Source organism: Lissotriton vulgaris, chromosome 7, assembly GCF_964263255.1.
Source record: "Lissotriton vulgaris chromosome 7, aLisVul1.2, whole genome shotgun sequence".
In the NCBI taxonomy this organism is placed as follows: domain Eukaryota; kingdom Metazoa; phylum Chordata; class Amphibia; order Caudata; family Salamandridae; genus Lissotriton; species Lissotriton vulgaris.
Genome location: NC_141695.1, coordinates 358,461,187 through 358,487,866, shown reverse-complemented (window position 1 = coordinate 358,487,866; position 26,680 = coordinate 358,461,187). Strand labels below are relative to the sequence as shown.

The window sequence follows — 26,680 nt, the reverse complement described above, 5'->3', positions numbered from 1 at the left end:
TGCGTTAAGGGCCCGCCCAACTTCCTGCCAATAATCCCCCAAGGAGGGGCAATCCCACAGCATATGGCACAAATCCGCCCCAGCTGTGTTACATCTGGGGCAAGCAGCGTCAGTCGCCCCAAAATACTGTTGGATTTTCCCAGGGGTGAGGTATGCCCTGTGAATTACATAAAAGTGAATCAATTGGAACCTGGCGTTCCTCGAGCTCTTCCTTGCCCGTCCTAGCAACTGGCCCCAGGTCGTGTCTGGTATCTCCATTTGGAGGTCCAGCTCCCACTTGGCCTTCAGGGCTGCCAAAGGTTGCAAGGCCTCCCGCTGCATCCTGGAGTAGAGGCACGTGACAGCCTTAAAGGTTCCCGCCGCCATCATGGCGTACTGGCAGGCCTTCGAGGTGCCAGGTTCCTGCAGCCCTTCCCCCCAGTGGGCTCGCATAGCGCCCGTGACTGCTGCGTGCAGCAAGTAGTCGCCCCTCGGAAGGTCAAATCGCTCCTGCAGGTCCCGAAACGGCAGCAACACCCCATCTTCGTAGAGGTCACCCAGCATTAGTATTCCTGCCTCCTCCCATCCCAGCAAGCGCGACCAGTCACCCCCATGTGGGAGGGCGGTGACCATCCCCAGCGGAATTTCGGGGGCATACATACGGCGAACACCCGCCCGCTTACGGGCCCGGTCCCAGGAAAGCCGGAACGTCTGCTCCTCGAGCGTCAGATCTCCCACCCGGAGTTTCTGGTGCAGCGTAATATATGCCAGAACGTGTCGTGGGGTGCCTTCTACTCTCGCGTCCTCGGGGCCTCTATACACTCTCGCCACCTCCTGAGTAAAGGTCTGCAGCTGCGCAGCTAGGTAATACCCTTCAAAATCCGGCACTGCCATACCTCCTTCATCTTTAGGGCGCAACAGCGTGTCGAGCGCTATGCGCCTCCTACCCGTACCCCACAAGAACGCTATGACCAGTGACCTCAGGCGTTTGAAAACCGAGCTCGGTACCCACACCGGTAGTGTCCTAAAATAATACAAAAGCCTGGGCAGGGCTATCATTTTAAGCAGGGAAATTCTACCAGCTAGGGAGAGCGGCAGGGTTGCCCAGAAGTCCATGGACCCCCGCAAGGCGTTAATACAGCGAGTGATGTTACCATCCAGCAGGTCGGATGGGGCGTGGTAAACATAGACCCCCAAATAATGCAGACAGCTCGGCTCCCACCGGAGTTCCTGAGCAGTGAGTGGGCACGGTTCTCCCGGCCTCAGGGGAAACAGACAGGATTTAGGCCAGTTGACCCTCAGGCCCGACAACCTACCGAATCGTCCCAGTAGCTGTCGCGTCCCCTGAAGCTCGGGGCCCGCGTCGGCCAAAAACATCAGCAAGTCATCCGCGTACAGGGAGATGAAGTGCGGTCTCCCCCTAAATGACAAACCTGCGTAGTGGCGGCCCAGTCTGGCTTCCGCAGCGAAGGGTTCCATCGCCAACGCGAATAAGAGCGGGGATAGGGAGCAGCCCTGTCTAGTGCCACGCCTAATTGGGTATTGACTCGAGATCAGTGTGCCCACTCGGACCCTCGCTACCGCCTCAGTGTAGAGGACCTTGGTCCATTTTATATAACCGTCCCCCAGCCCGAAGCGACGCATCACCTCATATAAGTATCCCCATTCAAGACTGTCAAATGCCTTCTCAATATCAATGGAAAGGACAAATGGGGAGACAGTGTCCGGCCAGTCCGCACCCATCAGTCTCGTGAGTCTACGAATGTTATGGGTGGTGTTGCGTGTCGGTATGAAACCGCACTGGTCACCGTGAACCAGGCCCGTCATGTGTACCAGCAGTCTGTTGGCCAGAATTTTACTGAGGATCTTGTAGTCCGTCGTCAAGATAGACAACGGACGATACGAGGACAGCGCCGCACTCTCTCTGCCCGGCTTCAAGAGCGGGATCATGAGGGCCTCGCACATGGAGCCCGGGAGTCGGCCCCTCTCCTGCGCCTCGTTGTATACTTCGCGCAGCCGTGGTGCAAGGTACTCTAGGTATTTGCCATAAAATTCGATCGGCAGTCCGTCAAGGCCCGGGGTCTTATTTCTAGCCATCTGTTTTATAGCACAACCTATTTCTCCGAGAGAGATGGGCCGACCTAGTTCTTCTGCCTCCGAGTCCTCCACTCGCGGCAACTGCAATCCGTCCAAGAACTCCTCAAGCTCCTCTGCCCCTCCTGTTCCCCCACTCTCATAGAGCCCCTCATAATAAGCACGAAACTTATTCAGGATCCCGGGTTGAGTGTGGCAGGGCTCCTCCCCTGGCTCCTGGATCCCCATGATCGGCACTCCCCCCCGGATTGGGTTAGCAAGCCAAGCCAACATTGACCCCGCCTTATCACCTTCCGCATGCGCCCTTGTCATGTACGCTTTGTGATCGAAGCTACGCAGCCGCTCCAGCTCTACCGCCAGCCCCTCCCGCGCCCCGCTAAGCCCCTCCTGCAGTTCAGGGTGATTCGGGCGCCTCTTCTCTAGTTCTCTCAGCCGTGTCTCAGCCTTATCTAAGTCATCCAACAAAGTCTTCCGAGCCCCTGCCGTGTGTCCAATACAGTGTCCCCGCACCACCACCTTGAACGCATCCCATTCAACCGCCCTCGTGGAGGCTGAGCCACTGTTCTCCTCAAAATACCTCTCAATACGCTCACTTAGGGCCTCCCTGAACAACAAATCGTCCAGGGTATCATGTTGCAGGCGCCATGTTGGCACGCAGTTAACAGTCACCATCCATTCCAGAGATAACAACAAGGGGTTGTGGTCCGATATCGTCCTAGCCAAATATTCCGCCCCTCCCACCGCGGGGAGCACACATGCCGAACAAAGAAACGCATCCAGCCGCACATGCAAATCATGCAGGTGTGAGTGAAAGGAATAGTCCCTAGCGGTGGGGTGCAACGCCCTCCATGCATCCGTGAGGGCCCAGCTCTCCTGCCATTCCAACCTACGCTTAACGACCCTATGTACTGGGGACGCGCGCAGCGGGGGATGGGACCTATCTAGTAACACATCCTCAACCGAGTTGAAGTCCCCCCCCAAGAGGACCGGCCCTGCCAGGTAACCCGCCAATTTGCCCGAGATAGTAGACAAGAAGGCGGGCAGGTCTACATTAGGAGCATACACATTACAGAGAGATATCACCCTGCCTCTTCGCTTCCCCTCCACCGCCACATGTCTGCCCTCAGGGTCCACCAATGACTTTGAGACCTGGAAGGGGACCCCCGCCCGTATCCAAATCAGTGCCCCCCTTGCAAAAGCCGAAAATGTTGTGTAGAATAGCTGCCCCCTCCAGCGCCTTTGCAGGGCCGCCCCTTCCTGCTTATTAAGATGTGTCTCCTGCAGGAACGCTACATGAACCCCCCTACGCTTGAGGTACGCCTGGACCTTATGTCTGCGCGCCATGGACTGCATACCCCGCACATTCCAGGTCACACATTTCAAAGCCCCAGTGCTAGCCATCTCCCCCTACACAATCGGACCATACAGCAAAGAACAATGTCCGCACAAGTCCCGCGACCACGGGCCCACCCACCCACCCTCTCCAAACAGGAAGCTGAACCCCACCAACAACAACTGCCCCCGAGCAACCCCAACTGCTCGCAACTCCCACCCCCCCAGGACAGGCCCCCCCGCAACTGGAAGTACCCCCATCCAAACCAACACTCCCGACCACCCCTCAAGGAGAGGTGGTAATGCTCGCAGTCCCCACTGCGATGACCTTAGGGGCCAGTAGGGCGCGGCTCAATGCGATAGAACCTCAAAACAAGTCAGCCCCGCGCGCTCCACCCCGCAATCCCCTAATTACAACTCCCCAAAACCTCAATCAATAATGTTCCACTGCTGCGGGCCCAGTGCCCCGGTGTCCAACCAACGAGCTCACTCCACCAGTTCAGTTCAACACGCCTCCAATATCTCCTCCGAAGTCTGCGGCGTCACAATAGGGCCCCGGGCTCCACCAAATTCCGATTGTCCTGTCTCCGAGCCCGTGCCCGGGTCCTCCGATTCCGTGCCCTTCCCGGACCGAGTCCTGGCGGTCCTAGATAAGTCCACTACCGCCTGTAGTGCCGCCTGCCTCTCCGCCTCCGTCTGTGACACCGATGGTTTCCCGGTTCTCTTGCGGTTCCTCCTGATCCGTTGGGACTGCCTCACTGGCTTCGCCACCTTGGCCTCCTCCTCCCTGGCCTTGGCACCGTCCGTACCCGCTTTATAAGTGTCCCACCAGTCCCAAGCGTCCGCGGAAGTTGTGAAGAATAGTGTTTTCTCATCCACCACCACTCTTAGCTTGGCAGGGAACAGCAGGGAGTACTTGATGCCTTCCTGGCGGAGCTCCCGCTTGAGGGACAGGAAGTTTGCCCGGAGTCGCTGCGTCTCATACGTATAGTCCGGGAACATGGTGACTCTATTGTTCTCCACTTGAAAGGGCCCTGCTTCTCTCGCCCTCTGTAAGAGCCAATCTCTGTCCCGATAATGGAGCAACTTGAACACCACCGGGCGAGGAGGAAGGCCCAAGGCTGGCGGGCGTGCTGGAACTCTATGTGCCCGTTCCAGGGAGAAGAAGGGGGACAGACCTTCCGGTGCCACCTCCGTCCGCAACCAGTTATCAAGGTATCCCACCATGTCGTCGCCTTCAATTTTCTCCGGCAGGCCACCTAGGCGTACGTTGTTGCGCCTGTTTCTGTTTTCGGCATCCTCGGCCCTCCTTTCCAGCACCTTCAGGCGGTCCATCACGTCTACCATTTGGGCCTTCATCGTTTCATGGCCCGGGGCTAATTCCTTAACCGTGATCTCCACGGTTTTCACCCTGTCTTTAAGTTTGTCGTGGTCGGCCTTCAGGAGGCCCAAGCCCGTCGCCACCTGAGCGATATCTTGCTGCAGGGCGTCCTTAGTGGTGGCGATGGCCTCCAGGATACGATCCTGCATCCGCTGCAATGCCACTTGGTCTCGCTCCGCTCCCTCCGCTGCCTCAGTGTCGGTCGCGCCATCTCCCTTCCCCTTTGGTTTCCCCATCTGGGCCGGTTTGGGCGGCGGTCTCCGAGTTTATTCCTGGTCACCCTCCGAGTGTTGTCGGGTTTCGTTCTTCGGCAGGGTTCCCGGGCCCAGTTTTGTCACCAAGTAGTAGGAAACACTGAGCGATCGCGGCCCGGCCTGCGCCAGACGTGCCAGGGGCCCGGGGCTCTCGTCACTGGGCCACTGCCGCACTGCCGTCGCCCCCACTAGGGGGGCGGTCCTCAGCCACCGCCCAAAAGTGCTCCCAAAGTCCACTCGGCACCCGGGGAGAGGCGCGATGTGGCCGCCAACACCCTTGAGTCGTCAGTTGAGCAGTCCTCAGTGGGTCTCCGGGCAGATGTCTCCGTCGTGTCTGCTCTCATGCCCTCGCCGCCATTTTGGGGTCCGCAACTTCTCGCCTAGGTTCCACTTTCAAAGTCGAAATACTGCTGTGGGATGGCTCGGTGTCGTCCTCCGTGGGCCTCGGACCCTCCGCAGTAACGTCCAGTATCGGATGATATCGGTTACCTCGGGGTTCGATCAGATTTTCAGGATATTTTCCGGGATCGGGCACGGAGCTCCGAGCTCACGCTGCCTACCTCCTCGGCATCCAAGCCACGCCCCAACTAATCTCTTGATGTGTATGAAATTGGAAAGGTGGGCCTCGGAAATTGTAGTGGAACAAGTTCTAAGGCAGTTCACCGTAGGTGCAATGGTTTCTTTCATGTAGGCATACGTAATGCTCATGATTTTATATTCAAACTCAAAGATACATTCTCACACAGTTCCAGAGAATGGGGAATGGCAGAAAACTTCGAAGTAGGGAAATGGCGTTCTGGCACAAATTAGAACAATTCTTTAGACACCTTTAGACAATACTTTGAGAGAAATATGTTTGGTTTTTTGGCTTCCTGGATTTTACATTTGTATTCAGCCATTGGTTTAGTGCATGCACTGCATTTTGGTTTCAGGCAAATATTGCTGTCTTTATTTGCGTTCCGCTTGACAGACGTTCGGTTTCATGGACTTTAGTTCAGGAGTTAACCACCTGTTTTGAGGATAATGAGTTCAAAACGGTTTTCTTGTCACTGAAAAATATAACAGATCTTTTAATGAGCTCTTTCCTACTGAGACAAGTGGGATCTGTTTTATTAATTGGGCACCAAAACTCTTCTGGTACCTCTATAGGCCAATAACATTTGATAATCCCCAAAAATATTTATTGTGAATCGCAAGTATTAAATTATGAATTCTTCTAATTTACTTTCTCCTAAAATATGAATAAGGGCCTGTGTGGAAAGTTCCAGACCGCCTGACTTACATCATAAAATTTAACTTTGTGCCAGGACACCCAGTTAGAGAAGTAATGCGCGTTACAGGTAACTGAATTCATGTAAAATTAGATTTTGAACTCAGGAGTTAAAAACCATTATCCTTTAAGGCTCTAAGGAATGCTCTGTTTTTGTGATGAGAAAAGAGGTAGAGTCAAGGAAGTGCTGGATTCGGATACTAGGCTACTTATCACATGTAAAGCTACTCTGTGGGGGTGGCATTGCTTCGCCTCTCTTCAGAAGAACTTCTACCTTGCTGCAGGCTGTGGGTGTGGGAGGGTTGAGTGCATCAGGATTAGATGTCTGACTTGGTAGTTTTTGTGGCACATCCTTTTGGTGGTGACGTTATGGCCTAGAGCAGAGAATATTAGCTTCGCATTATTTGGAAAACATCCCTCGTTTTCAAAGGAATGCACTCTTTGGTGTGGAGTATGTGTTTGTTTATTTATCATAATCAGATGTTGGAATTTAGTTTATTTAATTCTTTCTTGGCACATGGTTAATAAACTAGCGTTTGAATACATTATACACTGGATCAAGACCACGAGCACACACATTTGCAAAGTAAATTAAAAATACACGGTTTATTTTGCACCAAAACAGCAGCCTCAAAGTTAACTGCATTGGGTCTCGGGAACGTCTGGCCGTCAACCTTTTGTAAAGATGAGCTAGAATAATTCTACCTCTTTGGCTTATTTTTTTATTATTTTAATTGTTAGTTATGAAGTGCCATTCGTTATTATTTTATTTTTGAAGAAGGCGTACTCACAATCAATGGGTGTTTCCAAGGGGCACTTACCTGTTACAGGGTTTCCACCATCGTACAGAGGAGGATCCCAAACAACGCTAGCCCAATCTTCACCAACGCTGGTGATGCGTACAGCATCTGGAGGATCTGGAACATCTGGAAGGGATAAGAGGTACACTCAGTGACCGGCGCCTTCTTACTCTTTGGTACTGGCCTATGTTAGCAGTGTCTTGGATAACCCTGCTAACTAAAACAGAATATCAGAGTCAAGTGGTGAAGTGTAAAATGACTATCCAAGTTGTGGCTTGACAGCACTTAACTGTGTGAACTAACTACAAAACATGGTAAATAACTACCCAAATAGATCTTACGGGCCTCTCAACCCCTGGACACGGCGCCTAGAATGTTTTGGTAACTGGTTACTGTCTAAAATAAGGCTTTTATTCTTGTCTTGATGGTCTACCATGAATTTGCTATGCTGGGAAATAATCAGGCCCTAACCTTCTACAATCTGTTAATTCAGTCAAATGCTGACTGTGCGGAGACTCGCGCCTATGAGCGTTGCCTTTGCGATGTCTCATTGTGTATCGAGAAGAAGCTTGACCGACTAATGTGTAGGAGAATCTTGTTTATGCATATAGCAATAAGGATGGATAGACAAGGAAAGAGTTAAACATCAGTCTTTGACATAAACCTACTGTGAAGATCCCACAATTACATTGCTGTTCTGTTTGGAAGGAACATTAAAAAAAATGTATTTCCATTGTATTTTATCATGTCCATTCCCAGTCTATTGGCACAGGGCTAGTACAACGAGAAAGCAATGGGAATGTTATTCATATTGTGGAGTGAGATACGGTCGAAGCCTTAATATTGATGAAGAGTTGTACAAAGTGCTGGTGCCTGGTCAGCAGGGCTATGTGATGAACACAATGGTCTCAGTTCTCTGGGTTCATAGTCAAATAAGGAAGGTATCAGAAACTAGGCGTAACCAGGCAGAGGTATAACTAGATTATTGTGAGTTAGCCTGATGAAGACGGTAGGATTTCACCTGACGGGAGTATGAGTCCTCAAAAACGGGCAAATACTGTGGGAGAATTGGGAGACTCATATGCGAGCTGGTGCAAAGAATCACGTGCATATCAGCTATGTGCCCCACGTCATCTGATGTGAAATCTGATATGGGTTTCCTGATGTATGCTGTTTAAACATCCTAACATATGAGACTGCATTTCATCTGTGTGCTTCAGCTTTTGATTGTATGACAGTTCTGACGTTTTTGTGCTAGAATGAGGTATGGTAATCTTTGGGGGGGATGTAGGGTTTGGTGGAAAGGATACTCCGCCCCAGTTCTGATAGAGTACACTGTACGATAAACGGACTGCCGGCCAGCCCTATTTAGTTTGGGAGGACCGTCAGCTTTCCGTGTAAAGAGACCCTGTTGGATATGGTGATAGAAAATTAGGGGTCGCCGGAGGAAGGGCATTACACTGTCAATCCTATTTATGTTGGATGGTGTGATGTCTTTTTTTCTGTCCGCCACTGCCAGGTAGATCCTGGTGGTGAGTGACAGAAAAAAACAAATAATGACTCCCCACACCCAGGGAAAAAGTCCCTGGGTGTGAGGGTCATTAGTTTTTTGTGTTTAAAAAACATTAAATTAGTAACAGTTTGCCGTATGGACATCAGAACAGACGGCAGATGCTCAACCAAACCTTTTTGTACCTTAACAGGAACCACCATGATGGTGTTTCCTGTCTAGCTATAGATATCATCCCTTCCCAAGGAGTTATCGCTAAAATTTTGTACGTCAAGGCGCTGGACTCTGACTCTAGATCTGCTGTTTGCCTAGTTTAGTAATTTGATAACATCTACATTTTCTTATTCCTTTATTACAATTAATATACATGTTATGACAGTGGGTGTGAGCTTCTGATTTCATGCTCAGCACTTTCAAACTGCACTGTACCAATAATAACTAAATATTTGGGCATGTGAGGCTGACCTCCATCAGTTCAGCATGCTCACGTTGACTCATATTGTCAGCAAGACCTGCCATTATTGAATTGGCCTTTTTCTTCGAATCTGAGCAATGCTTGAATGGTGCTGCTCTATGGTTTCGCACTACTTAGGTTTCCATTCTCATCCACTCTGTTCTACTTACCAACAACCTTAATGATAAGTGTGGCCTTGTCTTCACCAGAAGGGTTGGTCACAATAATGTTGTAGTTGCCTTCGTCTGCCCTGATGGCACCTTCAATGACAAAGCTGCTCAGCTCCTTCCTGAGATCAACACGCACGCGGCCTTCAATGTCCGTGAATGGCTAGAATTGGTCAAGAAGAAACGGGGGCAGAGAAAGAGGAGATTGGCAGGGTGGCACAGTACAGACACACTCACACACACACACCTCTCTCTGTGCTTACGTTTTACACTTCAATGAGGAATTGGATCAAACGTACTGATTTCAAATTATTCACATATCTATTCAATATACACATGAGTGAAATATACGTTCAATGGAAATTGTAGGATAAATATTTATAAGAAAAAATGAAACAAGGACTTTATAAAAGTTGTCAAGGTGAATGGCACCTTTTTATTTAAAATAATCAATTCAGGAGTTATCTTGAAGATACATAATTGGATGACAATATTTTACAACAGTTTATGCAATTATAAAGTAATATAAATTGATTAAAAATCAATGAATGCAACAGCAAAATGTTGTAAATTAATATTTCAATTTCCTTTGTGCAAGTAATAAAGTTGTTGAAATGACACTCTAATTAACAATTCAAACAATTGCTCTGTCCAGGCTTTTGTTACTTATCCAGGATATGTGCTAGGAAGGAAACCTTCCAGTGCCTTGACTTGTGACTGTATTGTACTCACTACTATCCACCGGATAGACAGTGTCTTTGCGATTTCAGAAGTGTCACTAATTCTGGCATCTGTATAGCAGCTACACAACCTGCCTTCTGTGATACACAGGGGGGGAAATTCTCAAGAACGTGTGATAATCATTGCAAAATAAGCTTAACGCAACTTTGCACATCGCAGTCTATCGCGGGAAAATAACACTGTGTTAACGTCGTATTCTCAACACGCCAGTACCATGCGATAGGCTAACCATAACGTGTCCGATTTCTGAGTTAAAACCAACGCAACGCTGAAAAAACACGAAACGCGAAAATAGTAGCGATAAGGCCAATCGCAATACAAACATCAGCGATAACCAGTGACAGGCCTGCAATTCCCAAGCGCCATGCGGGAAAATGCTCCATAAAAGCATAGTAAAAAACTGGTGAGATGACAATGTACGAGCAAAACCCCACACCCATGACGTAGATTAATGACCGTTGTCCCGCATCAGATAGGCATCTACTCACAGTCAGTCACAAACAGTCACAATGTACATTGACATGCATTCTGTATGTAAACTGCGCCAATGTGGAAACATACATGAACACACTGTGAAACCGCATCTCCCCATCAAATTGCAGAGGGACAATCAACACCTCCTGCACACAGAAGTGGCATGTCCACGATCTGATTCACCTAGGAGTGTCACATATCGGGATTGGTCGAGGACCAATTCACAGACTCTTTTACATAAACTACAGTCATCATGCCCCGATCTTGCCCCAGACAGCAATGCAACCAATGGTCAAATCATGGATTGGATAAACACCACAGTTAATGTTGCAGTCCCACTAAGAAAAGTCACTTTTAAGAAGAAAACTCCTTCTCAGCCATGGTTCTCGGAAGTTCTTAGGTCACAAAAGCAGAATTGTAGAAGAGCTGAGAAAAAATGGAGGACCAATTATGATTCAGGGCTAAAAGAAGACTACAAAACTGCCTTGGTTGTTTATAAAAATCTGATTATGGCAGAAAAAAGCAGCTTTTGTACGCAAAAAAGTAAGGAGACAAAAAACTCCAGCAAAGCGCTTTTTGCCACAGTAAAAAAACTAACAAAAATAGAGAACAATAGTACAGCAGCAATGACGTCGGACTTCTGCAATACTCTGGGCGAATTTTTCATTAATAAAGTTTCATCCGTATATGACTCCTTTAAAAGACTCAATATAGTTGCACCCGCCCAGGTACCCTTAGAACCTATTAAAGAATCCGTGATGATATTGCAGAGTCCATGGTTTCAATTCACACCACCCTCAGCAGATCAGATTCTGTAAGTGGTGAAGACCACTAGATCCGGCAGCCCATTGGACCCTTGTCCTCCCAAGGTGATGCAGCTTTTCCCGGAACTGCTGAGTTTACAACTGGAGAAACTATTCACACAAATATTCAAATCTGAGATTTTTCCATACGCCTGGAAAACCACCTCGGTGATGCCACTTTAAAAAAAAAATCTAATTTAGATTCTGAAGAGCCGAGTAACTACCGACCCATTGCCAAGATACCATTCGCAGCTAAAACTCTGGAAAAACTTTTGAACAAGCAGATGTCACAATTCCTCTCGGAGGGAAATTTACTAGACCACTCACAATTTGGTTTCCGAGAGGGACATGGGACAGAAACGGCACTGCTAACGGCGGTGGAAGAACTCAGGAGTGTTCTGGATAACGGAGGGAAGGCCGCCTTGGTACTTCTGGACCCATTCGGCGGCCTTCGATACGGTTAGCCATGAGACACTCCTGACCCGTTTGGCAGACGTCAGAGTTCATAGTTCGGCACGTTCTCTTCTGGCATCCTACTTGTGCAATAGAACTTTCTCAGTAGAGCTGGGGGAGGCAAGATCCAAATCATTTAGCTCACCGTGTGGGGTGCCCCAGGGGTCATCTTTAAGCCCTACCCTTTTTAATCTGTATGTAGCCCCGTTAGCAGGAATCATAGGGGAAAGCGGCTTTATCCCAGTTTCCTATGCCGACGACACCCAGATAGTGGTGTCTATTAGCAAGGATGTCAAAGAGACTCCGGATAAATTCAGATCATGTATGACGCAAGTCAGACAATGGATGCTGAATAACTGCTTGAAGTTAAATGGGGATAAAAGTGAAGTAGTGGTGCTTGGGGCTGATCCAAACACCTGGTCCCCGGAGTGGTGGCCAGACAGTCTTGGTAACTGTCCGGCTCCAGTAGAAAATTGAAAAATCTGGGTATGACTCTAGACATCAAACTCTCATTTGATGCTCAGGCCAGTAAACTGGCTTCATCAGTCTGGTACATTTTGAAAATGATTAGAAAACTTCTGCCCTACAGCTGATGTTCGGAAAACGGTGGTGACTGCCCTGGCTTTGTCAAGGATAGACTATGGAAATGCCTTGTATGCTGGGACCAAGGTCCAAATTCTAGCAAAACTACAACGTTTGCAGAATGCAGCCGCAAGGCTGGTGCTGGACATTCCTAAATATGAGCCAATTGCCCATAAACTAAAAACCCTTCATTGGCTCCCCATCGCCAAAAGAGTGCAGTTTAAATCGCTATGCCTGGCTTATAAGGCGCTTCACGGTTTTGGCTTGCAGTTCTTAAAAACCCACCTGAAACTATGAACCTACCAGGCTTCTTAGATCCAGCCAAGCCAAATTAATTCCAGTTCTGAAACACAGACGGGCCAGATGGGGAGGGAGAAGTTTCTTACTACACACAGCAAAGGTATGGAACCTGCTCCCAATCTCTATTAAAGACAGTCCATCCCTGCTTTCTTTTAGAAAAGCAGAGAAAACGTGGCTCTTCACTGCCTGCTAGACTCTGTACTGTCGGCCTAGAAGTCTCTGACTGTCATAGCGCCAAGACGCCCATGGGCATTCACGCGCTCTATAAAATGATAAATCAAATCAAAAAATTATGAAAGCATGGACAAATGTAGGGGCAGTGACTCCCTCTTACGTACATGTTGCCCATGTCGTGGGACTTGAGTCACAGGGGGCATCTCTGCATCATGGTGGTACATATCTGAGCCCAAAAGAATCTCTGTTGTCAGTTGTAGGTCACAATTGACAGCCAAAATGGAATGATTTGGGACACATGTGAAACGCCGAAGAGTAAGATACTGGACCAACAGTGACACACAGAACTGGCATTTCAAATATGTGACACCCTAAACAGCCTCTCTGCACACCCACCATCCATTAACAAATCTCAAAATTGCTAGCACTACATGTCGCACTCACACTTGTCTGAGTGATGTGCCTGTACAGATGAGTGAGATGCACGCAGGGAATGTGTCTTGAAATTCAATTAGTTGCACATGCTGTGCCTGTGGTCATTCATCGCACTGTCCCATGATTGCCAAGGACTGTCCCAATGTGACGTTAACATGAGAAGAAATTGTCAATGATGGTATTCCTACGGGCTAGTCCTGCTGCAGATGCAGTGGGGTGTGGTCCACCTGCCTTATCGTCATCATCATCGTCTAGTTCATCTGGCACTTGTATCCATGGGGCATTGCTGCGTACACATATGTTGTGCAACACACTTATTGCAACAATCATCTTGCACATGATGTCTGGGCTGTACATGAGCCTTCCACCTGTGATGTCCAGGTACCTAAAACGTGATTTCACCACACCAAATGGCCATTTACGGATGCCCCTAGTGGTTTGTGGGCCAAATTGTACTGCCTCTGGGCCTGTGTGTTCGGGGCGCGGAGGGGTGTCATCATCCAAGCGCAGAGTGCATATCCTTTATCACTTGTGGTAGTGCAGAGAGACATGAGTTAAGACTTCGTACTGCATGATGTGTTGGCAGGCTCACTGGTTTATTGGTTTGTGATATGGGTGACTTAGTGATTCCTGTATGACATGTACTGCTTGTTGCAAATGAGCGGCACCAATGTGTATTATGTAGCCTCACTGCTGCTCCTCCCCCTCCCCGAGCCCATTCACTAGTGTGTGCAGCGCGTTGCATCACTTGCACCCCTAAGGCACACCATCGGCATGCCTGTCTGCGCATTTCCACAAGCCTGACTACGTCACAGTGATGTTGTGTGCTGAAGGTGGCCGGTCACTTGTGTGTAGGCCTATGGTAAGGACAGGGCAGACACAGATGTAGAGTTCCTGCCTGGCTGAACTCGCCATGCGGTTGAGGGTAGACCTTCGGCGCATGCTGCGCCAATAGCAACAGACACAACAGTTGGCATGTGTGTTCCCTGACCCCGAGTGAGCTTGCGCTGCCTCATTTACCTCTTAGGCCGAGCCGCACTCCTGGGGCATGCTACATAGCAACATTGTCCATTGCGGGACAGGTGGCGCAGACACTACAACAGAGACACATGCATTAGTTACTTCCTTGGCAAGGCCTAAACTTAACCATGCCCAGAGCAATGTGTTGAAGAACTACACCCCTATGCAGTACTGGAGCACGCCTGTCCACTTCGCTTACGCTCAAAGAAGGGTAAGACACACCTACATGACACACCTACATGTCCCAGGTCAACCCCACTGCCTGAGGTGACAAGGTTGCGCTCGCTGTACACATCACAATGTAATGTGGTATGGCCCGGGGCCCTCATGCATACATAATGACCACACGGACACACTGAGATAGTTTGTGGAACTGGCTAGGGGCACGTGCGCCCGGCCCCTTTTATTGCCAGGGTCACATGTCCAGTGACGCCTGTGCTGGATGAGTATTGGGTAGTGTAAGCCACCCCTCAGGGGTTGGTTAATGCTGGCAACAACTACAACAGTGATCAGACAATCAGAAGTTCAAAGTTCAAACAGCAAGGGTCCATGACTTGAGCTGCAAAGAGTTAGTGGCCCCAGATGCACTGCGGCCGGCACAGGCACACCGCTACGGGACGGTGACTTGTGGTGCGCTGAGGTAGGGTCACGAGATCTAAGCAGGTCCTCGTTGATGCCCAAGGAGAATGTCGCGGAGCATGACGGGGTACAGTGGAAGGTGTCCTTCCAGGGCATGATGTAGAGGGCAGAAGCAGGCACATGGAGGAGTTGAAGGCTACAGACTCCTTTTTACCACCATGTCAGTATCAGCTATATGATGATGAAGACAGCCCCCAGGCCATAGATTCAGATGCCACCAAAGTTCAACCAGAGCGTGTCCATGACTTTCGTGGCACAGAGTTAGTGGCACCAGAGCTGGAGGGGATGCAGTCTGCGATGAGGCCTGAACAATGATATGAACTCATCGAACTCATCGCAGTCCGACGTGTCGTCGGACTGCGATGCACAGAGTTAGTGGCACCAGTGCAGTCATTGGTAGTGTTCGATCACCTCTGTAACGGGGATCCTTTTTTCCTCCGGACTGAACCGTGTCTTCCTCTTACTCCTCTCCTTGCGTACTGTGGCATGAGAAATCAAGACTCAGTTCCAAATGTTTGACCAACTTGACCGCAGTGTAGGTCAGAGGCAGCAGTCAGCGTGGGTCAACCGCTGTCCAGCCAGCTCCTCCTGGATCTCTAACACACGACGTTGGACTGGCATGTGGAGAAAATTTGTGGCTGACGAAGGTAGTGGCACCAGAGCTGAGCGGGTGTGCTGCCTGCGACAATACCATATCCTGCCTGGTACTGACTGCATTGGATTGGTGTGTGGCCTGCAGGACCTCAGTGTAGGCCGTAGGCCGAAGTCAGCAAGGCCCCACAGACACGTGTGGTTGGAATGCTATACACAGAGTTGGTGGCACCACATCGAAGGGAGTATAGTGATATAAACTCTACCATGAAATATGTGCTCTGCCATTGTGTAATCAAGACTCAGTTCCAAATGTGTGACAGTACTTGTCCGCTGTGTCTGCCGGTGGAGTAAGTAAATGTAAATTGATACTTGTATAGCGCACTACTCACCCGCAAGGGTCTCAAGGCGCTTGTACGAATACCGCTGTGGAACCCATCCTGGTTTTCCCTGTGAGGCGTCCACTCCTGGGCACCCCAAGGTGGAGGCCAGGCATCCTTAGCGTTGTGGGGGCCGTTGTGGAGATTAAGCAAGCTATTGCCCAGAGTTGCAGAGTGGGACTCCATGATTGGAATAAGCACCGAGGCGAGAATTATCAGGTCCGTGGAATTTGGAGCCCAAGACCCACCGAGGCGGGGAATTGAACCCTGGTCCCAGGCTAGACCTCTGCATCAGGGTTTGCCGCTCAAATCATTGAGCCATACTTCTCCACGTCAACGAGAAATGAGTACTGCGGGCCTCCGAGGAGGCTGCCTAGGTCGTGGGCCTTGACCGTGGAGCTTGCACCGGCATGCCGTGGGCCCTCCATGACACACGCCGGTGTCGGCAGGTGAGCAGTGATGCCTGGATGCTCAGGGGTGGGCAAGACTGGTTCGGGGACCAGCGACCCAGGCTGCTGTAGGCGCCTCGTGGCGGGTTGAGAGGCGCCGCCCTAGCATAGACGTTGGCCATTTCAGAAGAGAACCACACCCAGGGCTACGTGCTTTTTATTCACCCCCCTATGCTAGCCTGGCCAGCCCACTCCGCACACGCTTACAGGGGGGATGAAACAACCTACATTTCCGCGATCTTCCCCACTGGCTGGGGTGACATGATTGCGTCCACTGTTCACTACACTACCACCACCACCAGTGTATGTCGACATGGATAAGTCTGTGGTCTGCACACTGCAGTCTGTCCAGCACATCACCGCCACACTTGGCATTGTGTACATTCTCATTCATGTGTCACTTGCCTCCTTCGCACATGCCTCTCACCACATTCTGCTAAGGTGTGGCTGAGGTGCCATGCCATTGATGGCTCATGTTCATGGCTAGCCCAGGTTCCCACAGTAACTTGTGCTGTCGTGTCTGGTAGGTGGGCATGTTGTTTGTGAGTTAGTGACGTGCGCATTCCCAGAGTAGTGAGTTGCATGATTGTGGAGTTGAGGTATGTGTTGTGTTCCTTTGGTACTTACCAACAAGCAGTGCATTTCCGTAGGTGCCAGCCTGGAAGCGCTGGGTGATGATGGAATGCCGGAAGATGTATGAATAATGCACACTGCCTGTGTAGTTGGCGACGACATTGTTGAAGAGTCCCCGGTGGTCCACTAATGCCTGTACATTGATGGAATGTGTGTGCTTTCTGTGGCGGTAATTGTGTGCAGTTTCGGCAGGGGGTACAAGTAGGACATGTGTGCAGTCAATTGCCCCCAGCACGTGCGGGAAGCCAGCTATGCCGTAGAAGCCTTGCTTGGTCTCCAGCTGCTCCTGCGCAGTGTGGCGGAAGTATAGGTACTGGGGAACAACGCTGATGATGGCACCCAAGACAGGCGTGAGGAACTTTGATAGGGCTGGCTGTGAGACTCCTCGGACTCTGGCGGTTGTTGGTTGAAAGGTACCAGAGGCCAACAGATGCAGCACAGCCAGCAGGTTTGTCTGCGGAGAGATGTTGGTTGTCCGATGTGTTGGTACCATCAGCCTGCGAGCAATTATGGTCAGGATGCGGAGGATGGTTGTCCTTTTGAGCCTGGAGTGAGTAATGACATTCTCTGGTGTTAAGTCTGTGAGGCTGGTGCTTTTCCTGAAGGTCCTCTGTCTTTGTCTGCCCTGCCTCTTTGGTGGTCCGGGGGGGAGCACAGGAGGAAGGCATAGGGGGGAGGGTGGCAGGCCTGGGGGTGTTGGCGGTGGGTGTTGTGGCCCTGTTGGGGCTCCGAGCTGCATGATCAGTAGCTCCATGGCATCTGTTGTTCTTCAGGTGTGGCTCTTGCCTGTGCCCCCTTTTCTGGTGCAGGTTAGCATCCGACTTTACACCAGGTCAGAGCAGGTGTTAATTTCCTGCTGCTAACGTGCCTTATCGCCTGTTATGTGGTCTTATCGCCGATGTGGCTAGTCGTTGAGAATGTTGAGAAGTGGTGTTGTTGCAGCTTTCGCACAGGAATGCCTACTCTGCATCTCATTAGCATTAGTTGCCGGGGTCATCTGTGGAGATATTCTTTGCGGCTACTATCGCAGGAAAACTGGTGATATGGGCTGTTAGCACCAGCTTGTGAATGGGGCAATAATTTATCGCCACTTTGGCTGCGATAAAGTGCTCATAACTCAGCGAACAATCCTTGAGAATATGCCCCAAGGTTTTGAATACAGAACATTTCAGTATTGCAGGTCAGTGTAGCGTCTGTAGATGCCCCTTAATAGATTACGGGAAGGGATTTTAGAGATCAACCTCAATACTGCATTTTACACAATCAGTGGATGATTTACCAGAAAGTGTGGGAGTCCAAGTTACAGAGAATTTCCAGTAATCGAACCCTGAGGAGATATGGGCATGAACAACAGTTTTGCAGTAAACAAGTGGAAGAAGTGAAAGGATCTTTTTATGAAACCGTACAATGTGAAAGCATATTGCCACAACCTTAAGAAAAGGATAGTTTGTCATCGACTATGATGTCCATATTTCTAGCTCTACTTACCGGGGCGAGCATGGGTCCTAGCTCTTCTAGCCAACATTTGGGAGACAAAAACGGGGAGGACTATCCAAACATCAAGATCTTAGTCTTGCATTCATTCAGTTGAATACAATTTCAGCGCATCCAGCTACAGAGCATTTTCATACATTGACAGAAGTTAAACTAGGTAGAAGTAAAATCTTTTGGGATAGAGACAACGATCTGCGCATCATTGGCGTAAGAGAAGATATTGAAACCAACAGACCTGACTAACTATGCTGATGGTGGGATGATGGAAAGAACCCTGAGGTTCTCCACAGTGTAAAAATGTTAAAACGAATACATCTATGCTATGATTACAGGGCATTTAGCTAATAAAAGGGCTTCAAAAATAGCACCTTGTGTCACAAAGTTAGTTAATCATTCTTTATATACTGGAGAATTCACTGACAATGTAGAGAAATCAACAATGATTCCCCATTAATGAAAAAGGCATCATGGTTGCTAATGCACTACATTACACTATGGCTCCCTCGCAGGGTTGCAAATTATTATTAAAGAAATATCGGGTGTCCTACTTGAGGATTTCCTAGACATTTATCACAGACCCGTTCATCTTTCAAGATTTAGACCATGCCAGAGTGTTTGTTACTTTTCGGGCGATGATGGGACTCGCAGGTTTTTTGGATCTGTGAGCTGTGTTTATCACTGTGGACTTCACAACATGAGTCTCCCAAGAGTGCAGTTTGAGGCCTCCATGTTTGCCCCAGCAATCAAATAATCAAAATCCTTCCTGATTCGGAATTGTTCAATCATCTCAAGTCATAGTGCGGTTCTTTAGGATTCACCTCCATCTCCAGTTCCCTTCATTGTATTTATGAAACCATTGTTTTTAATCATCCAGTTCCAAAGGGTTTGCGATATCACTCCTACAGTGATGAAAAAGCTTTGATGATCATTTTGGCATCTTAAAAAGTGTATTTGAGGATGTTGCCTGCTGGATAACAAATAGCATGCTGTAGATGAAAGATACAAAAACTCAAATATTAATGAGGGATTCTGACCACAGGATGAGGATGGGCAGTGATCTCCCACAGTCTTCATAAACCTAACAACTTCTAAAAAAAGCAGCAGAGAATTTGTGTTTGCCTAGACTTTTGTTTGAATTTTTAGACTCATTGGGAAGGTGGTTCATTCAGCTCTCTTCTGCTCCGGACAACACAAGCTAACCGTACCATTTTAGACCCAAAACACTGCAAACCAGGGGCCTCATTTATGAGGCTGTGCGTCACTTTTACGCCGCCGGTGCGTCACATTTTGTGACGCACCAGTGGCGTAAAAAATGCGCCTTGTTGCGCCATATTTACAAAGTGACGCATCTACGTAGATGCGTCACTTTGTAAACCCCTGCGCCACATTATACCTGCGCCAGGTATAATGTATGCAAGGGGGCGTATTGACGCAAGGAAGGGTCGTAGAAGTGACGCAGTGAAATCTATGAAATTTCACTGTGTCACTTTTAGGACGCCGTTGCGTCAAAATCTTGCACCTGCCTCACAGCAGGCGTAAGACTGACGCAGGCCCTTTCACATGGGGCTTGCCCCATGTGAAAGGACGCATTGCTGGAGTAGCGTCACTTTTGTGACACACTCCAGCAATGCGTCACTATTAGGCTTACAGATACGTCAGAAATACTGACATATCTGTAACTCCTTGCGACATGATGCGTCATACATTAAATTTGACGCATCAGGAATGTCGCAAGGAGCGCGCACTGAGAAGTGAAGCATCGCTGCTTTCACGCAGCGATGCGTCATTTCTCATGAATGAGGCCCCAGTTGTGGGCTCATTAATAAACTCAAAACTCGATTATGCCAGTGCTATTTTGATTAGATTAGCCGTAGAACAGATTGGTCTGTTGCATTGTGTCTAAAACATGGCAGCTAGGACTGAATAGGCAGGTTCTAGAGCAACGTGGCCAGTCTTTAAATTATGCACGGGCTACCTATGGCCAAAAAAATACATTTAAACTGGCATATCTGGTTTTAAAATACCGTAGCAGTACTGCCCCAGTTTATTTATAAAAAAAAAGCTCCTGTGACTTTGATCCACATGGCTGTTCAGATCAGACAGTCAGATGCTGATGAAGATCTCACTTACAAATCTAGACTTGAAAGCGATCAGAGATTTGAGTTATTAGGATTACAAAAATGGAATTCTCTGCCAGATAATATTAAAACCAAGACCATGTTATTAGGTTTGTGGGACACAGTCAAAATGTGTAATTTCTAGCTATGTTTTCTGAAGAGTTCAGTCTCTTTCATTTCTTTTCTTTTTCTCTTACTTTGACGAGCTATGACTTGTTAATAGATTTGTACCCAAATAAAAGCAAGGCGCCTAGAGCCAATGAATTTTGTATCATAAGCCGTAAAAATAAAACAACTGAATAAAAAAACAACTAGACTACAGAAAGGAGAATAACAATTTTAGATTTCTAGCCAAATTCTAAAAAGGTGAGCTATTAGGTCCTTCCGAAATGCCTATAGATTTGGGTTGACGATAATATAAACTCACACTCTGCCGCCAACGCCTAATAATATGGTTGCTTCTTACCCTACTATTCAGAAAGCACTTCAGAGCATCGGCAGGGGTATGAAGTGCTATGGAAATGCTACATAGCCTCCTTGTCCGCTTATGTTGCGTGTAAAGCCTCATTTGATCACACAATGATTTAACACTCATCTTTCCAATCGTAAAAAGCACAAAAGCCTGTGTTTTAAATACAGATAAATAAAAGTGCAGCAAGCGGTTGGGTGAAGATTGTTTATGAAGAACGTTTGAGGTAAACTGGAGAAATGAGATCTGGTGAGGAAAGCTCATATGGAGAATGTGTGTCTTTCTGTATTTATAAAAACGTTGCCACCCCATTACATGTAAACCTACTCATGCTGTAAAACCAGGTGTCCTTGACCGACTCAAGATGGATAAAAGCTTGAGTCGACCATGTCAGGATTTAAGCCAACATGTGGGATCAAAGAAATTGCAGAAAATAAGCAATTAACTCACTGAACTGTCTTACCAAGAACAAAGTCTCTGTATTACCAAAGAAACAGAAGTTTGAGGTGACATCTCCAGAGAAGGAGTGGAGAAGTAACAAGTAGTGAGATGCGCTCCTAGATATCACTAAATACCCAGGGACTTGAGGTGGAACTTAGGATGAAGAAGAAGGCAAGTGGAGAGAAGTGCTCTTAACTATAGATGTTCGTAAAGAATATAGTCGAATAGGAGAGGTAATTAAAATCAGTATGGAGCCAGGAGTGTTAGCACAGAGATAGGTTCTGTCTATTAATGATGCTACCACAGCATGTGATCAGCCCTTAAGGATGATGTCTGGTTAGAAACCTTCATATTGAAAGAGGTCCTACGAATGGCTGCACAGGAGCTTGTGGTAAAATCTCAGCGAGTTGGGGAATGGTGCATTGGGCAAAGAGTGTTTCATGGAGATCATCTCCTGCCTGGATGCAGATACAGAATTTGAAGCCTGACTCAGGCACCCAGAGACCAGGAAGGAGGCAGCTGCTGCCTGCAGCCTCTGCTTCCATTCCATTTCACTGAGGGTGCTGTAAAAAAAAGATTGAATGCCCTTACAGTGGGCGGTCCTTACTGAACATACACATTGCACTTGAAGAGGATGGTTACATCCTCTAAGTCCAGCCTATTCACAAGGAGGCAGAATGAGATGGAAGAAAACAATTAGCGCAGCCAGGGCGACTGACGCTGGAATCTTGGGCTCACGGTTCGATCACTGGCGGCAGGTCAGCACCATGTGACTCAGAGCAATAGCTTGCTTAATCTTCCCGACGGCACCCAGCGCCGGGATGCCTTCAGGTAGCTCTTCGCGCTTTACAAATACTGGATTTACATATACATTTTTACTTACCATATCACCCTTATACCAGGAAACAGTAGGTGCTGGCTCTCCAGAGATGGGCACATCCAGGCGCAGCTTGTTTCCGGCCACCACCACAATGGTGTTAGTGTGAGATGCGCCCTGGCAATCCAGATGGATTTTAGGAGGTTCTTGAAGGAGAAAGGAGAATAAAATAATAGAAAACACAGATTTATCACCCACATGTCAGAGAGGATGGGGTTACAAATGTATAATGATGAGATACAATTAGGGTTGAGGCTCCACGTCTAACCGGTTGAGTGTTGGTAGCCAAAGGCAAATGTGTAGCTAGCCACAGTAACTAGGCTATCAACTGTGAAACCTAGAGACCTTTTACCTGCTCTATTCTAATCTAGTTCTGCAATTGACAATCATGTCAAATGACAGTGCCAGCTTTAGGATTCAGGTCTATCTAAAAACTGACAATTTACATTTTCATGTATCGTTCTAATAGGTACCTGTGTAATACATTAGCTACCTTCACTTTACTTTGAGGTCCTGAAGAACGCCCCAATGACCAAACCAGGCGTACATGGAGGGCTGAAACATGTAGACCTATTTTTTTTTGGACACTGACGCTGCGTTGGACAAGTAACTCGTCCACACACGCACCACTCTGTTTTTACTATTACTTAATTCCTGACTGATTAAAGAAACTGTCAAGGACATACAAGCTTTTAAATCCACATCACTTGAGCATCTTTCACTTATTTCTTGATCACTACTGAAATAACCAGTGGAGGCAAGCATACTACAAAAAAGAAGCCCGATGATGATGCTTATACGTTTTTGAACTTGGCGGAGAACCAAGATATACCGCCCCACGACCTTGCTAAACGTGATTGAGGGCTTTTAATCATAAAGTTGCTAGCCCTGGTTACTCAGGTCAAGTGATTTATTCCTCATTGATTTTGGATAGTCTCTATTGACTACAACAGGATTACCCTGCGAGTACTCCTGCATCACCCTGCTAAAATGGCTCACCGCTATCCATATCAAATACATTACCTTCATAGAACCTGCAGCACCTCCTCCTAAAGGGGTTTATCCCGCTCTCCAATTAGGTCACAATCTCTGCACAACTCTTCTAAAATGAACCTGAGGGGCGTGGCCAAGATGGCGGGGTGAGCGGACGCTTCCTCCCGTAGCTCCCCCGGCCCAGCTCAGCTCGAGCCCCGATTCCTGCGCTTCTCTCCCCCCGCGGCTGCACGGCGGGCGAGAGAACTGTGCCGGAGTTCTTGGGGCACATCTTGATACCACTTTGACTTCTGTAGCCCCGAGGGAAGTCCCCGAAAGGTCTACTCAGCGGTCGCTCCGAGGAGTGGAGCCCGGGTCGCCCCGAGGAGAAGAGCCTGGAGGCGGAGCATACTGCGGCGCTGTCCGCGCGCCTCGGCTGGGCCGAGTGCTGAAAAGCTGAAAGCCGGAGATCCCGAGGGAGCGGACTAGACGGACTCCGCGAAGTGTGGAGGCTTCCTGGCCGGTGCCCTGATGGCGAGCACCATTGCTGGGTGACAAACCCCGGCCCTCCGTCGGCGATTCCCCCCTGCCCTGAGTGCGGGGGGTGACGACTTGCGAACTCCGCGCCTGGAGGCGCCGGACGACGGAGTTCGAGCAGTGCCTGAGCCGGGCAAATCAACTGGTGGTGATGGGAGACATTGGTTTCGCACATTTCAGACCCATTGCTGTTTGAGGGTCGCCCACGGACTTGCTGGCCTAGGATGCCTTCTTGGGTTCCGCCCTCCCGCCATCTTGTCTTTGTGGAGCTGATACTGGGGACCCTCGCCTGCGCCCTTATCATACGGGTGCCTCGGTTCATCCCGGTGCCCACACATCTGTTGTCCTCCCTGGGAGCACAAGGCTGAAGGCCTCCAATTTGGACATTGCTGGCCGCCCTACTGGCTCGAGGGTCGTCTCGTCCAGACCCGGGCCGCCATTTTGTCGCCGGTGACGCACTACCCTTGTCCTCGGCGAGGACCTCACATCTGGTGCCCACGGGCGGCGGGGCTCGCCTACAGCGCCAGGCCCTGAGCTTCACCGGGGGTCAAGATGACTGGGAGACGTGGCGCAGCACGAGGAGATCGCACCTTGCCGGAAATGCTCAACAGGACCCAGCAACTACGCGACAGGGCGCAGCCATCCCTGGGGGCCTCCCGGGCATCGACGGACGCCACCGTGGGCGAATCACCAGTCACGAGGTCCTTCATGGAGGACTTATTCAGCTCCCTCAAGGAGGAATTCCAAACTCTTAAGACCGAAGTGGCCGGAGAGGTCCGTGAAGTGCGTAGGGAAGTCGAAGGCCTGGGCGAGCGGGTTGACACAGTGGAAACGGCGGCCCAACGTCGCGATGAAGAGATAGTTCATCTCCAGCAAGACGTCCTCCGCCTACGGGAGCAGTGTGTCGAGCTCCAGGCCCACTCGGAGGACCTCGAGAACAGGTCCAGGCGGAATAACATCCGGGTGCGAGGCGTACCATCCGCGGATGAGGGTGCGGACCTGGTGGCCTATCTACAGGACCTGTTCCGCGACATCTTGGAGGAAGGAGCGGATTTTCCGATCCGCATTGACAGAGCACACAGGGTGGGCCGCCAGCGCCAGTCATCGGCACCCCCGCCTGATATCCTGGCATTCCTGCCGGATTTCCCCCTAAAAGAGCGCATCATGACGGAGGCCCGCAGGAAGCAGCCGCTGACCTTCCGAGAAAGACCTGTGGCGCTCTACCAAGACCTGTCCGCCATCACACTGCAGAAGCGCAGGTCTTTCCGCATCGCTACGGACTTTCTGCGAGAGCATGAGACAGCCTATTCCTGGGGTCACCCCTTCCGTCTTATCTTTCGATGGAATGGGGTGCTGCATCAGCTGCGCTCTTTACAAGATGTCTGTGGGGTATTGGGCCTCACTGCTACGGAGGAGGAAGGAGCTACACCCGCATGGCGGCGCCCCGAGCGACGGGGCCGAAGGAGATCGAGGAGGCGCCAATCGTCAGCGACAGCGAGTCGCCCTGACTCCCCCACCATCAGGGCAGATATGGCGGAGGCCCTGAGGACAGCGGCCAGGGATTTGCCTGAATCTACTGGCGTGGCCCTAACGGCCTAACTTTACTCCGGGGGGAGAGACTCTTAGCTTTAACAATGCTGGGCTGGGGCTGGGAGTTGGGGGGGTGAGGGGGGAGGTGTGTGGCTGAACGTCCACTTGACTATTTTTCTGCAGACTCGCCCACTTGGGCTGGACTGAGACAATGGGGTGTTTTTTCTGGTTTTTTGTTTTGGCTGGTTGCCATGGGTTGGTTCTGGGGGGATTTAAATGTTGGTTTGGTGCTGGGGGGGTCCCGTCCGATACTGTCCGAACAGGTGCGAAGCCGTCTCTGGCCTTCCCTGCGCCCCTGCCCTGCGAGCCCCTCCCACTGATCCCTCGCTTGCTGCATAGCGCGCTGTTTCCCTGGGAGCGATGCCACCCCTGAAAGTAGTGACCCTTAACGTTAAGGGTCTGAATAACCCCGTGAAGCGTAGGGCGATCCTTTCCCTGCTAGAGGGGTCGCAGGCGGATATCTGCCTCCTGCAGGAAACCCATTTACTTTCTAAAGATTGCCATAGGTTGCGCTCTGCCAAGTTCCCCACGCAATTCTTTTCCTCTGCTGTGACCAAGACTGCAGGGGTAGCCATTCTTCTAGCCAGCTCCTTCAGGGGGGAGGTGTTGTATAAACATGCTGAGCAGAAGGGGAGGCTTCTAGTGTATCGCATGCGTCTGGGAGGTGTTGCCTTTACGGTTGGTTCCGTATACAGCCCAAACGACCACCAGGATCGCTTCCTGGAATCTGTGTTGGTGGACGTCACTGCCTCGCCCGATCGCCATATCATCCTGGGGGGAGACCTGAATATGGTCTTCGATTCCGCCCTGGATAGGTCTGCCCAGCGCTTTCCGCAGACGGGGGAGCTGTCTAGGGCGGTACAGGACCAGATCGCGGAGATGGACCTGCATGACCTCTGGCGCACCATGCACCCCGCCGATAGGGACTACTCATACTTTTCGCACGCGCACCGCACTTATTCGCGGTTGGATTACCTCTTGGTGAGCGGACCGCTTTGTTCGGCCGCCACGGCGGCAGACATCGGGGTCTTGTCCCTGTCCGACCACGCCCCGGTTTCCGGAGTCTTTGCTTGGCCGGCGGCCCCCCCCTCTAGAGGGATGTGGCGGCTTCGAGACACGCTTCTCCATAAGAAATCGGTGGTGAAGCGAGTGGAGGAGGTCATCCGGGAATACCAGACCCACAATGACAACTCTGACACGTCCCTGGCAACGCAGTGGGCGGCTTTGAAAGCGGTCATCAGAGGGGAGTTTATCTCCATTTCCTCGGC

The 26,680-nt window shown here is 49.8% G+C and overlaps 1 protein-coding gene across 2 annotated transcripts in view; it reads right to left on the bottom strand.

Moving 5' to 3' along the window:
* MYBPC2 (myosin binding protein C2) overlaps positions 1-26,680 on the bottom strand; it is a 235,683-nt gene that overhangs the window by 61,031 nt on the left and 147,972 nt on the right. For both annotated transcript variants that reach the window (XM_086930242.1, XM_086930243.1), the window contains 3 exons: positions 22,320-22,459; positions 9,245-9,404; positions 7,132-7,236 (listed from right to left, as the gene is read on the bottom strand). In XM_086930242.1, coding sequence (XP_086786368.1) covers positions 7,132-7,236; positions 9,245-9,404; positions 22,320-22,459 — 405 coding nt within the window. The remainder of the gene's footprint in view (positions 1-7,131; positions 7,237-9,244; positions 9,405-22,319; positions 22,460-26,680) is intronic.